Below are 14,924 nucleotides of genomic sequence, written 5' to 3'. Positions count from 1 at the left end.
AAAGATGCACATTTTTCATGGAGTCATTGGTGTTCTCCAGATCCCAGCGCCACTGAAAATTAATATTTTGTTCACTGGGCAGAGCTTTAATCATTGCAGGGTGTAAATTCTGGCATATGTGAACTTTAAAAAATAATAATAATGCTAAAAATGGCTCATATGGTGGGTGCAGTGTCACAATCCAATATAGCACACAAAATCCTGTATCATCGCAACAAGGAGCATGCATGATTATTTACATTATATTATAGGACCCTGGGTAATGTCTTGGGTGAATTTTCAACATTCCTTCCACTTCTTTTCCTCTTACCTTCACTTTTTTGTCTGGTTAAAATAAAAACACAGGTACTCACAGCACTGTTGCAAGGCAGATGGTTCCAAAATACAAACACAACTAATGCTTTTAAAATCACAAAGAAGAATGATCTATTTAAAGGGAAAGCAATAACGGTATCTGAGATAATATGGGCCAGGGGTTAGAAAATTATCTAATGTAACGAAAGTTTATCTGGAGCTACTTTTTATTTTCGAACTGAATTTATAAGTGTATAATGAATTGATGGGATAAAAGAAATGTCAACTGTATTCAGTTAAACAAATCTTTCATTGCTTTAAAAAGAGAGAAACATAGAGTACAAGCTTTGCCAAAATTTTGTTATCATGGCCTGAGCATTTGATGATAACTGCAAGGGTTTACTATGAAATATCAGTAAACAAAACAAAGAGAAACAGACAACTAGCAAAGGAGAAGACCCTTGATGATAATGATGTGTATTGCTTAAGGCATAAAGATATGAACCTTGAAAATTTCTATTACTGCTGACCAGAAGCAGAACTACAGATAAAACCAAATTTTTGCTACTACAGAGCCAAATATATTTAAAAAGAAAAGCAAAGATGAATGCTTACACATATTGCAGAACATGTGATTACCTGGGAGGGGCCAGGGCCAGGGACGACAAAAACAAAACCAGGGAAAACTTGAAGATGAAAGCTTACCAGCTCCACAGATTTGCTAAGAAATCGCATCATTCATAGGATAAGATCATTAGCAGCCTTAAAAAGTCATTCCCTATAGCAGAAAAAACCCACAGCTGCTTCTGTAGCAATTTTCTTTCTACTTATGAACAAATATTAACTTATTAAGCTTTTTTTTTTTCCTAGAGGATACTGTTTATAGCTTGTATCCTGCCCTGAAAACTTCTAGTTTTATGGCATTTAAGTGTTGTTACTTAGATTTCTAAGTCCTTGGAAATCCTCCAAAGACAGCTAATGGATGTAGAAAATTCTCCAGTTCCTGTTCAAGGGTCACAGCTACAAATGGGTAAAGACAGTTTTGGCAACACTGGAAAAAGAGGCAGTGGGGTTAATGAGGAGGCAGAAGACCATAGAGGCCAGAGACAGCGAAGATGCTGGAACAAGAGAGGGAGAATAATTTTCTTTTTTATTATCCAAGCATGCAAACAGTCTGCACTTAGGCTGAACTAAGGACTTATTTCAGATAACCTCTGGGTTACACAGGTACACACACAACAGGTGTATTTCAACTGGACCTGGGAATACTGGTGGTGGATCAGGTAATTTCTCAGCAGGTTTTAAGTTTCATAAACACAGAAAACAGATGCAGTCTCAGGCCAAACAATTTATCATCTAAATTAAATCTCTCTTTCATTTCAGATCCCAAATGAAAATGGCTTCAATACCTGATTAAAATGTACTGGAAAATGGTACTTTGAAATGTATGGAGTTTCACCCATCTTGACAGACTAGCCACAGCAACTTACAAAAGGAACAAGAACCAATATACTCTCCTGATAGCTCATAAATAAACACTTCCAAACATTCTTTTTTTCTGGAATACATGGTTATACTAATTAAATGTTTCTCACAAAACTCTAGTATGTTTAGATGGCAAATTAGCACCATTCCCCAAGACAGCTGTGATTTGCTCCACCACATATATTTCATAAAGTTTAGTATAAAAAACCTAAGCTAAATTTCATTGAATTTCTATAAAAACACTAATCACATTCATTGTTTTAAGTCCATGACACTTGTTACTATCATTCAACACAGAAAGCACTATTTTTTGTGTGCCATTTAATTCAAGTTGTGCTTACATCTTGAGCTACGTGTAGTTCTGGTCTTATCTCTAATGTGTTAGAGGTCTCAAGAAGACACAAAAATGGGCAATAACAATGACCAGAAGTATCAAATTACTTTGATGCGGGGAATGACTAAACAGACTGGGACTCCTCAGCCTAGGAGAGACTGAGGGGTTTGTAATTAAGAGTGGCATGGAAAGGATGAATAGGGAACGACAGTTCACTTTGTACACTGTCTCTTCCAATCAACAAGTAGGGGTCACCAAGTGAAACTAGGAAAGGGTAAGTACAGAGCAGATGGTTCTTTGTACTATGTATGACTAATTAAGCTACTAAAGACTTTACTGAAAGACACTGTGAATGGTAAAAATTATACACAGGTTCAAAGTAACTGCACAAATTCAAGGAAAAAAAACCCCAAACATCCATCTGAGTATTGTTAAATGCAGTAAGTTCACTGTGACTAAACTCCCTGAACCGCAATGTTCCAACTGCAAATTGCAGAGGCTAAAGATTGTACGCTTGCTCTGTTCTTAAATTTTCTGTTGATGTTGCTACTGCCCACTATCAGAGCCAGAATACTAGGCTAGAAGGACCTCTAGTCTGCCCAGGTATAGTCATTATTATGCACTGTTTGAAATCTACTTTAGGATTTCATACAAAAGAGTTTGTAAGTTCATTCTAAATGAGTCAAGACCAATCGCAAAGCTCCCTTTGATATTCATGGTCTCTTTATGCCTTTTAGCTTAATTGTTTATGATAATAGTTTGATTTACCATTATTACTTTATCTTTCACTATCTCTGAAAGTTTTATTTTTTTGTATTAAGCCAATCCACTCATACATTCACCTCCTTCAGAAATTCTCTTTCAAGATCAGGATGTTCTGCTAACGTGACAATCTAGCCTTTGTGTTCTATACTGATTAATATGGTTATAAATGTGTGGGAATTTTTGAGTCCACCTTCATAAGCAATCAAAAATACAATTATTTTATAAGACATGAAGTATAAACAAGTAACCACAATTATTTAACATTTTATGTTACCATAGCCTGTAGTTGCTCACCCTGTTTTAAACTGAACAAGCAGTATCTTTTTATATTTCAATTTTCTATTTCTTTTCATATAATTCAGGGCACCTCTTCATGCCCTGGTCACTTACACATCATTTTCCTTCAAGTAAAAGCAAGTTTCTGAAGCTACCTCCGCACCACAAGGCTGAAATTCCACCTATCGTAAAACATTCTTTTATGCAATGACCCAATATTAAAACTAGACTCTCATCAATACCTCTAGAGAGTATGGCTTTTAAAAGTGGAGCCTCAAATCAATATTTAAGAATCTGTTTTACCATCTGCAGTGAGTTGCTGCAGCTTGTCACAAACCACAAGGGATAGTGCATTAGTGCTGAAAGGCAAAGCCAGATCAATAGCTAAGGATCAGTGGGTGGGAGCTTCACTACAGAGTTGCTTATATTAATGTAACTTTGCCAGTGAGTTTGTTAATAAAGAGAAATGGTGCTAAAGAGGGCAAGGAAGTGAAAAAACGCAAAGCTGATCTAGAAGATCAAGCCTCTTTAAATCTTGGTCTTACAAAGACTTATGTGCATGTTTAATGCCACATGTTGTGAGCAATCTCACAGAGTTCGTGAGACACAAAACTACTACTCTACAGCCAAATTCATGCAGTCTTTCCCATCTTGATATATAAGGTTAGTGATAAGTCAGGGGGTTTATCCCCCAGTGAAACAGGATCTTGAAAGAATAATGTCAGTTTCATGAGACATTGAAAAGCAGTATTTGTTGCTATTAAAAAATTAAGCAAACAAGACAGGAATTTTAATAGCCTGAATAATTAAAGCAATCTTACAGCAATTATTTGCTTTATCTGTGTGTGGCTGGGGGAGAGGGGTTAATGAAACACCTCTTCAATCATAAATCATTTACCATTGCTTCAGGCTTTTCTCTTTCCTCTTACTATTTGATAGCTAGAAGTACATAAATCAGTTTTTTTCTTCCTCTGATTTAATTTTAACATATCTTGCACAACTGGAGGAAATACTATATAGACATAATTGCATTTCTGTAGAAACACTTTGAAATTTTCATTAGCCATGTTTTAAATGTCTTTATTATACATTCATCCAAACTGAGCAGAATGGAAGCTTTGGAGCCTGTGCTAAAGGCAATCTTCTACAAAATTTCAATGGGATTCCTGCACAAGGAAGGATCCCTTCCAGGATCTAGTTTAGCATGCGTGAAACTGTAGTAACAGATCTTCAGTGACAGTCATAATTACAAAACTATCAGGATGCAGGTACATTTTTTCATTGGGGATATAAAATCAGCAATGAATATATGCCTTTGTAGTGCATGCTTATAAAATAAATCCAGAATTAGGGTAAGGACAACAAGCCTTTATTAAAGCATAGGGTCAAATCATTACGGGAACTCAGATAAGTTTCACTCCTGTCACATGAAACCTTGCAGATTTTGCCTGAAGTGGACATTACTTTGACAGTGGCCTCTCAATGCACAAAAGGAGAAGGGTGGCTGTCTCTCTCTCAGATGATAACCTGATATGCAGAAATAAAAAGCATATTTTAGATGTAAAGCTCACATAAAAGAAAACGAAGTTGTCTCTCTTCCAGTCATACAATAAGCATCATTCATTTGGAAAGGTCAATATTAATTAGCAAATCCAGCAGGGGTATTCTGTCACAGGCTTTTTTGTGCATCTGGTTGTTCTTTGTTGCAAATGAAAGATAATCCATATTCAGTTAGAGATCTGAAAGCTGTCTCATCTCTGAAATTCCAACCTCCTTTAAATAACTAGTAAGTATAATTAACTTAATTTTAAAAATTCAACATATTCAAGTAGATTATCCTTGATTTCTGTTTTGGCTGCTTCCAAAGTTCTGAATTTTTAAGTTTAAAATCAAAGGCAATCAAAGGCAAAAAACCAGCAGATAACCAAATTGAGTTATGTGCCAGACTGACAGGATAGTGGCATTTATCCTTGGGGAAGGGCTGGCATTTATTTCATGCCTGGATTTCAAATAAATGTGGAAAAGGAAAAAAAGACAACATCCCCATCTTTGGGTCACAAACCAAACCCCAAATTCACTCTGCATTGCTCCGAAGACCATTTTATACTTTTAAGATATTAATTATCCATGCCATGGAATTGGGGAGGCACGAGCTGAGCTGCTTTGCCCCTTTCAGGAAGACTCCAGAGAAGATGACTGTTAGGATTGCCTGTCATCTACAAATGCTTCTTTGGTCAAAGGGAGGGGGGCTCTAAATGGCTCCCGTTATAGATGCAGATGTCAGAAGCTTGTGAAGTCTGTATGGGGGATGGAAAGCATGAGCTAATGGTGACAGAGGCTAACTGCATTATGTAACCCCAAAGTCTGTATTTTAAAGACCACCACAGCACAGGAAGCAATAAACTTGAAACTGTAGCTCCTCCTTCCTTGAAGTATTTTGTTGTAAATTTTTCACATGGGTAATGGATAATTAGAAATAGGATTTTAGTCTACAAATACATATTAAGAAATGAACACTAAAAAAATCCCTTAAAGCAACATATGGCTTTTAACTAGATTACAACTTCTGAAGTATGCAATGACTTTAAGATATTTAGGCTATTACACAGAATATCAATAGCAGTTATACTCTTGAGTGACTTAAATTTCCATGTTGCATAACTATACAGTTTCTATTTACCACTTAATACTGAATTTAATAATTCTGATTAACTACTGAAAAAGCTCTTCATTTTTTTCTGACTTCACATGCTCAAGCTCAGTTTTCTTTAGCTGATTGCTTTATTAGAGGATTTGTTTAAACAGCCATGTGCACCTATCTAGTCTACAAGCTGTTTGGAAGAATGATGTTACCTCCTGTTGCGTCCCAAAGTTGGAGCAACTCAGGTTCGTGGATTTCCTTTGTCAGAATTAAGGTGAAACGACACCAGGGGAGTTTAAACAACAATCAACATTTATTCAACCTAGCTAACTTTGTCCAGGTACACATGAACTTGTTAATATGAACCTTGTAACATGTCATTAAGCCGCTGTTTGAGAAGAGGAGGAAAGTATAGAAAAATGAAATGGAAAAAGGAACATGAAATGTATCAGAAGGAGAGCCCTCCCGTTGAGTCACGAGGTTCAGAGCAGACCCCCTTGCTTTCTGGACTCCTTCTCAAAGAGGAGCTCAGGGGCGGCTAGATCCACTCCTAGTCTCAGACTTGGTCAACGGTTTATGTTTCAAAGGATGAGGTGTAGAGACTGTGGAAAAGAGAGAAGGAAAAGAGAGAGAGAAAGAATGAGAGAAAGGAGAAAGAAAGAAGAGAAGGGTTTCACCAGTCCTGGGTCCAGCGTTGGTCCAGCCAGCGTAGAGTTCCAGTTCCGGAGGGCACGCACTGAGGATTCGTTCTCTCCTCTTTTATAGTGTGTTAGTTGATGATCTCAACATGCGCAGTTCTCACACCTGGGGTTCACTGGAATCGATCAGTGAGCTTGGGGGGGGGGGGTGTTCATTGTGGAGTTGCCTCTCTTTTCCTGCTGGCATGACCACTTAAGATAGAAGCACAGTCCCAGCTTCCATGGGGCCTTCTTCCTCCAGGAAGGCATAAATTGTGCTCCTTCTCCTGGTCACTTAAGATAAGGAATTGGGGCCTTGGAGAAGTGCGTTCCCACCCTCCGTGGGGCCCTCTCCTCTGTCCACATTGTCCTGTTCACAAAACTCCAGCACTTTTACAGAGGTCGTTTTGTCCACCAAAGCTCTTTTAGCGGATGTTTGAGACATTTGAATTTGTCAGACCGTCACACCTCCATGCACATTTATAAGGAGCTCTGAACATAATATTAACAAGAAAAGATCAAAACCAAATTAGCAACTATTTATTAATTGAACAGTTGCATATTATACTGCTATAAGTATTTTTTAGTCACGACGGTCTTACTGCAACAGTATCCTTACGCTTGTCTTGTCACCTGAATCTCTTGCATGAGAACTTATGGAATTTGGGGTAGGGGGTAATTCTTTTATTTCTTGGATGTTCCCAGCCAACTGCTCTAACAATGATACTTTTGCAGCTGTTACCTTCCCTTGTTTCGCTGTTGTCACAGATTTCCCATATACTGCCTTCTTTCCACACTGCATTGTCCTGCATGTTGCCTGAATAACACTTCAAAGATGGCCATTGGGTATTTTGCCACGTATGTTATTTAGATGAAAGCTTCTGTAGTACTTAAATTAATTCCCTATTTCTTGCTGCTTGAGTCTGACTTTCACATCTGTTTTAAATCTTTACCTATAACTCCATGGACTGCAGGAACACCTTCTTCCTTATTCCCATCCCTCTAATATTCTAAATAAGCAGAGACGTTCATCTTTTTTTTTTGACCTCTTCTCCAGAATATTTTGATGGAATTCTCTCCCACTACTTGCAAAGTCTGATAATAACACAGAAGAATATTATGTATGTATCTGCCCTATGGTTACAGATTGGGCTTTCCTGGATATCCATTTGTAATGGCCACATACATTTTGCTTCCGATTGCTCACCCAGCATTGCGTGATCTATTAAAGAGGTGTTATAAGAAGCAGCTTCAGGTAGTCTATTAGAAAAACAACACATTTTATCACACCTTATCGGTATCTGAATGACCATTTAAAACTCAGCTACTGACCTGATATTGTTTCAGTGCCTTATGAATAGATTCGGTGGTCTGAGATAATTTTTCTAAGGGACAGAGGTCCCCATTACAACTCATCACAGAAATTGGCAGCTTGCTAATAAATCTCAGCATAGGCACCAAGGATGAGTAGATAGGGAAGAAATCTGTTGTCTCTTCCACGTCAGAGCCATGAAAGATTTATAAGGGAAACCTTGTAGTGTTGCTGTCACTAATGCTGAACAGAGAGATTTTGCCACTGAGTTTAGCAAACTAGAAATCTTCAAGAACACTATTATTTATTAACAGCCTGTGTCAGTGACTTACACTACAGATATTAGCGTGTAATTTATTTATACAGTATGGCACAGTAATTATTCATGGCACTATCTAGATTTGTACAAATGGAAGGGCCTTCCCCCAAAAGCTGCAACTGACTTTAGCCCAGCTATAGCAATTTGGATAACAAAGGGTCTGAAAAAGGAGTAAACCCAAAAGTTCACAACACATGCTCAGCATCCAGGTATTTTTTATAAGTTTTACATTGGACCTTTTACCCATAAATATATGTACATCCATTACAATCTCGGAACAGCATCTGAAATACAGTACATAGTGATATTAGACTGAATTAAGAAAGTAGGCTTGCATGGCAGGACATAAAGGTTTACAGTGACTAGTAAAGTCACTGTAGCTGGTTTGGTTGAGAAGTGAAGTCAGTTATGGGGAAAGGTGGAAAGGCGAGCTCAGCTAGGAGAGCAGGGTACTGATTATGCATATGCACTGTGTCTAAAGCAACGACGAAGAGGAATCAGATGCACAGTGAAGGTACTAAAGAGATAATCGTGTATATATCAGATTTCCCAGAATGATTGTTTTTTATGATATATCCTTCTAGGTTGCTATGGGCTTTATGTAATTAGTTTTGCTTGCCTCTGAGAGCTATACTCAAACACTCCAATCAGCAGTACGTGGGCCTATTCCTTTTAACGCTTTGGAAGTTTTACCATCACTGTATCAATTTTGTATTGTACATGTGTGTGGAGACACACTCAGCTTCTCAATGAGCTTGACTTGAGTTCAGTGCGGCAACGCTACATTAAATGGCTATTTTCTAACTCATAGATCTGGAAAATGGGCTTTAATCAATGACCATTAGACCTTGCGCTCCCTTCTGGCATAAAATGCCTTCTTTCATCCAGGGTTACCGTATTGTTGTTTTAATAAGTTATGATTGGCATTTGGCACAGAGTTACAGGGGCATGGAGGCCTTATTAGTAGGAAGAAATGAAAGTATTATGGAACAAAACAATTAAGTGGGACAGGATAACTCACAGCAATGTACCAGATTGTACCATGCTCGCATTTCACTTCATGGTATTGAATTCCCCCTACAAGTGGATATAGCTAACGACGGTAAAACACTTCTCTGCTTAGGAAATTGTCCTGAAAGGTTATTTTCTACAATTGGAGACCACATCCTACGAGGTTCTGAGCATGTGCACTTCTCCTTGCAGCCAAAAGGCCTAGTCATGGGCTCTTTACTGCACTTACTTCAGTTAAAAAAACAGCTTGTGTGCTAAATCTGTGCACCATTTATGTCTCACTTAAATCTTCACGTTTTCTTCCCCCACTGCTGCCCCTACTAATAAGATCCACCTACCTCAAAAGGTTCAAGTAGGAACTGAGTGACATAAAACTTCTTATGTGCCCCTGGCACTAAGATAATTTCTCCTGAATGTCCTTCCGAATGTTTCAACATTGCAAAAGAAACTGTGATCCAATACTGTGAGGTGGAAGTGTCCTGGAAGCCCTGGTCCTGAAGGTGGCTAAAGCAGAGCCACCACAGTTCGTTCATTAGGTTCTCAGCTCCTAGTGGTTTTCAGTCTCAGAAGACCAGGAATAAACGGGTTGTTTGCACAAGGCAAAGTGCCCAGGCTTGCCAGATTGCTGGTGGGAAGAACCATATTCTGTCTTATCCAAACTATAAAGAGCTGATAGCAAGACATTATGAACATGCATTCTCCTTCATCCTTTACTTCGAGAACAAAGACAGTCCCACATTTTAACATTTTACTTCCTTGTTCTTACGTAGGTTTTGGATATGAACTGTCATGAATTGGTGGCTCTGTCTCAGTGTCTCACAGGCTACACAAAATCACTTTAGGACAGATGACACCTATACCAACACAATACCTTTTTCTCCCCCTCCAATATTACTTACTGCATTATTTCCTCTGTATCTGTACAGACACATTATTGAAAAAGTACATATAGGGAATGCCGGGCTAAATTTTTAGGAAAGACTCCAACATTTTTTAACCCAGAAAATGGATTCAAAGTTCTGAAGACAGTTTAAATGACAAAATCTACTTGCAGCAGTATTCAGAACAGTAGTTGTGTATTCAAAACAGTATGCTCATTTACTTAAATACTTCCACTCCCCCTATCCCCAATATTTCCTTTGTTAGGAATCATCTCTCTCTTGCCAGAGTTGTGGGCTCTTCACTGATCCCTGCAATAAGAACCACAAGAGTGACCAGTCACAGACGTGACTGTTACCAAGTTCATAGGTAATACTTATATAGATGAGAAAATTTTCTTTCTTTTGCTGTTTTCAACTGTGCCTGCAACTAAGAAGCTAGTACACTGGGGTATGCACACATCTACATGCTGTCCGTGAATAATAAGACTTTAATAACATATGGGGATCAACGAAGCAAGGACTTACGCTTGGAATGTTTGTCACAGAGAGCCGAGGCCCTCATGTCGCAGAGTCTCAGGGATCCTTTGCTGCTGCTGTAGACAAAGAGATTGCAGTGATGGGGATGAAACTCAGAGGCTGTAATCACTTCCGTCAGGTCCTCCATATTGGCTGGCTTTATATCTACAATGTCTGAATGGAAGTTTCATTAAGGAAAATGCAGTTGTATGCAGGTAAACCATGAGTCTTACTGACTTCTTGAAGGAAGCATGATTATCTAAATGTCCATACGTTTAATGCTTTTAGATAAAGATATACTCATTTGTTTGGCAGTAGGGTGTTTTTAAATTTCCATACCTGCCCCATCTACACCAAACTCAAAGAGCCACTAGTCATCAACGGTTTTACAGCAGATGCCATTAGTAGGTCAACATTTGTCCACGGTATGCAAAGACATCAAGAAACAGTATTCCAGGGGATTTGGAATTCTCACCTTCATTAAAAGTAATAGAGAGCAGGTAGTTATATCTCCTGTAGTTGCTATTGCAATCACTGCTCTATCCCAGATAATACTGATTGATAGGGAACAATGCACAGCTCAGATCTGCTCACTCCATTAAAGGCTCACTGCTTTTTATGACCATGTACCTTATGCTAAAAAATACGTGTAGCTTAAGCTAAAAGCCTCAAACAATAAATGTACTTTTTTTTGCAAAGGCAAATGTGCCAAACACAGAAGCATTTATGCAAATAGCTTTGTGTGAATATATACTAATATAATATCTTTTCTAAAGAAAATTGTGCACAGTATTGGTTTTGCTATTTGAATACTTGCAAAAGACATACCTGAAAAGGCATTCTTGGGGTTTTATGTAAATGATGCTCACTAGTGAAATCAGTATGAATTTCTGTGACTGAGAACTGTACATCTGAATCATTTAAGTGGACATATCTGGAACAAAAATACATCAAAGATCTAGTCTCCCAAGCACAAAATTGTCAGTTGGATCACCAAGGATTATCCACATGAAGTACAGCTCACATAGTGCCTCTCCAACACATATATATCTAGTCATACATAGTATCTGCCTTGGTGAGCTTAAAAACCAGGACCTGATTAGCATGTATTTGGAGGAGAAGGCCAGCCTGTGGAAGATTGCTTATAAAGAAAAGAATGAAAGAAAGGGTCCCATGTGGGGGCTGTAAGAAAGCAATAGGTGTAGAAGCATAAAATGAAAGAAGGATATATATGTAAAGCAGTACATTTAAATAAGACTGTACATTTTCATATAGCCTTCAGCAATCCCTTGTAGATAAGCCATCCAAATGTTAACAAATCCTTCGAACAAGAAGAGTAACATTACCCTATTTTACTGATGAGGCTGTGTGAGAGGCAATAAAGGATTTGCATAAGATCACATGGGAAATGCATGACAGAACAAACCCAGATCTACTGAGTCCCAGTTCAGTGCCCGAAACACAAATCATCTCAGTGCCTGGATTCCCCAAACATAAAATTTGAATCAGCTGAAGTTCAAAATTTAAACATCTCAGAGGATAAGATAAATGAGAAATCTGTTTTACTGATGGCAAGATAAATCACATATTGTGATACTAAGCCTGTTTCTGTTCCCACTGTGCCCACTTCCCAAATGGAAGACCTTTAATTGATTTCTGTGGGAATGGGGTACAGTCTATCACCACCTTTACACTCTATACTTTGATCTTTCCCAAAAATGCAGATCTGGGACACTACACTGAAATTAAACATAATACAAAAGATTCAGAGATAATTATCTTGATGACTTTGCATAGACAAATACATCACACTGATGGGGTTTTTTTTATACCAAGTGGTTTCAAAAGGAAAATATCAGCAAAACTATGAATATCTTGTGACGCTTAATAACAACTGGGAATGAATTAATGTTGCGTTCCAACCGCATTCCCACTTACTTCCACTATCACATTTGCATCCATCTCCAAGAATCCATCATGATTAACATTAGTGCAATGAATGTTAAGATGTCGCAACATTGATTTATCCCTTTTCCAAGGTGTTACTAAGTATTCTTGAAAATCAACAGGAAAAAAATAACCTTTATTCCATTATTTGTATTTGGTGAATCTCTCTGTTGTGGTTTAGGCCCAGCCAACAACTAAGCATTACGTGGCCGCTCGCTCATTCCTCTCCCCTGGTGCGATGAGGAGGAGAAAATATAATGAAATACTCATGGGTCGAGATAAGGACAGGGAGGGGATCACTCACCATTACGGTCATGGGCAAAAGAGACTCAACTTGGGGGAAAAAAACCTCAATTTAATTTGTTACCAATCAAATCAGGGTGAGAAATTAAACCAAATCTTAAAACACCTTCCCCCCACACCTCCCTTCTTCCTGGGCTCAACTCCACTCCCAATTTTCTCTGCCTCCTCCCTGCCAGCGGTGCAGGGGGACAGGGAATGGGGGTTGTGGTCAGTTCATCACACGTTGTCTCTGCCGCTCCTTCCTCCTCAGGGGCAGGACTCCTCACTCTTCCCCTGCTCCAGCGTGGGGTCCCTCCCACAGGTCCACAGGTCCTGCCAGGAGCCTGCTCCAGCGCAGGCTTCCCACAGGGTCACAGCCTCCTTCGGGCATCCCACTGCTCCGGCGTGGGGTCCTCCCCGGGCTGCAGGTGGAGATCTGCTCCCCTGTGGACCTCTGTGGGCTGCAGGGGGACAGCCTGCCTCACCAGGGTCTTCCCCACGGGCTGCAGGGGAATCTCTGCTCCGGCGCCTGGAGCATCTCCTCCCCTCCTTCTGCACTGACCTGGGGGTCTGCAGGGCTGTTTCTCACATCCCACTTCTCTCTCCACTGCAGGTTTTCCAGCAGGGTTTTTTTTTTCCTTCCCCTTCTTAAATACGTTACCCCATAGGTGCTACCAGCATCACTGATGGGCTCAGCCTTGGCCAGAGGCAGGTCCGACTTGGAGCCAGGGAAGCTTCCAGCAGCTTCTCCCAGGAGCCACCCCTGTAGCCCCTCCCCCGCTACCAAAACTCCACCACACAAACCCAATACAGTGTCTCAAGAAATACCTTTAAGTAAAAGCAACTGCTTTCAGTGATTGAATTGCTTTCAGGAGTTCAGAGAAATTATAGTAACTCAATACAAGAATTTCACCTCTCAGCAGAGTGATGAATAATTGCTGAGTGATGAGAAAGCTATAAAATATAAATAGAGTATGTGAAACAGTCATGGTAAGTATCATTTTTCTGGATGCTGAAGACAATATTGATGAATTTCCCTTCATTGCATGAAATGAATAACCCTATGCTGAATAATGAAATTAAATATTCCATTCTACTGCCAGAAAAGCAGAAAATACTTGAAAGAGACTGCATTTCCAGATGTGATCTAAATCTCCACTGAGAAGGAACCTCATTGCCTACTGAGGATCATAGAGAAAATGCACTACTGAAAATTCATCGTTTCCTTAGATTTAGAAAAAATAAAACAGTAACACTTGTATTGAAGTAAACAATCAAGGGAATAGAGAGTTGCAGAAGAGATTTAGCCCAAATGCATTTGTAATAATAAATGGAAAAACAGCCTTTGCTTTGACAGCTACAGAACCCAATGTATCAAAAGAAGCACGTCACACAAAAGAACATTTTCCTCCTCTCATGATTTTTGCCAGGTATTTGAAAACAATCAAGTACAGCTTGACATGTGATGTGTGGGAACTGTATTTAAACTAGCATGACATGGTAAGGGCAAGCATCTCCCTTGGGACATTTTGTGTTTCTATTTTTCCATCTTCCCTTTGTGTCTTCTTCTTCCTTTTAAGCACAATGTCGCATGACACGAAAATAAAAAAATTGAAACAGACAGTGTGCTTCAGAAACAGGTCCTTTGGTGAACTTGAAGAGCAAAAAGAGGAGGGAATCTGGCAGAAACTGATTAAATGAAAACTCCATTGTTAAGCAGAAAAGTATTCTAATGGCACAAATCTGTAGAGTCACCTCCTACACTGATGACTTCCCTTACAATCCTGTCTTCTGGAGGGATGTCTTGAGTGGGACACCATCCCTCTCCCCAGTTCATTCACATCTGAAATACCAGTCACATCTGACTCCTGCTGTACACAAGTAATGTGGTTCATTTTCAGAGGGTGGACAAAACAACTAAGACCAAAGCTATCTAAGACAGAAAGACCAAACAGTTTACCACTGGCAGTGCACTAGGATATAACTCTGTTGTCCAAAAAAAGCTGGTGTTCCTGTGCCTGAACAGGGTAGGAATTTCCCCTTAGAAAATGAAAAAGATCTTCACACTGCTTTGACTCCCACACATGCTTGCCAAGAACGAGGCATTTTGATCCCCTGTAGTTACTTGCACTAAGGGAAGCCTGAACCAGCGCCTTGCCAGCAATGGGCTGAAGTGCACTGGCA

The 14,924-nt window shown here is 39.3% G+C and overlaps 1 protein-coding gene across 6 annotated transcripts in view; it reads right to left on the bottom strand.

Moving 5' to 3' along the window:
- The window catches only part of PPP2R2C (protein phosphatase 2 regulatory subunit Bgamma), a 201,900-nt gene that overhangs the window by 20,323 nt on the left and 166,653 nt on the right, over positions 1-14,924 (bottom strand). For all 6 annotated transcript variants that reach the window (XM_075040841.1, XM_075040849.1, XM_075040868.1 and 3 more), the window contains one exon: positions 10,521-10,685. In XM_075040841.1, the coding sequence (XP_074896942.1) occupies positions 10,521-10,685 (165 nt within the window). The remainder of the gene's footprint in view (positions 1-10,520; positions 10,686-14,924) is intronic.

The sequence above is a fragment of the Buteo buteo genome, chromosome 1 (assembly GCF_964188355.1).
Source record: "Buteo buteo chromosome 1, bButBut1.hap1.1, whole genome shotgun sequence".
Lineage (NCBI taxonomy): Eukaryota > Metazoa > Chordata > Aves > Accipitriformes > Accipitridae > Buteo > Buteo buteo.
This window is presented reverse-complemented; position numbering and strand designations above follow the sequence as displayed.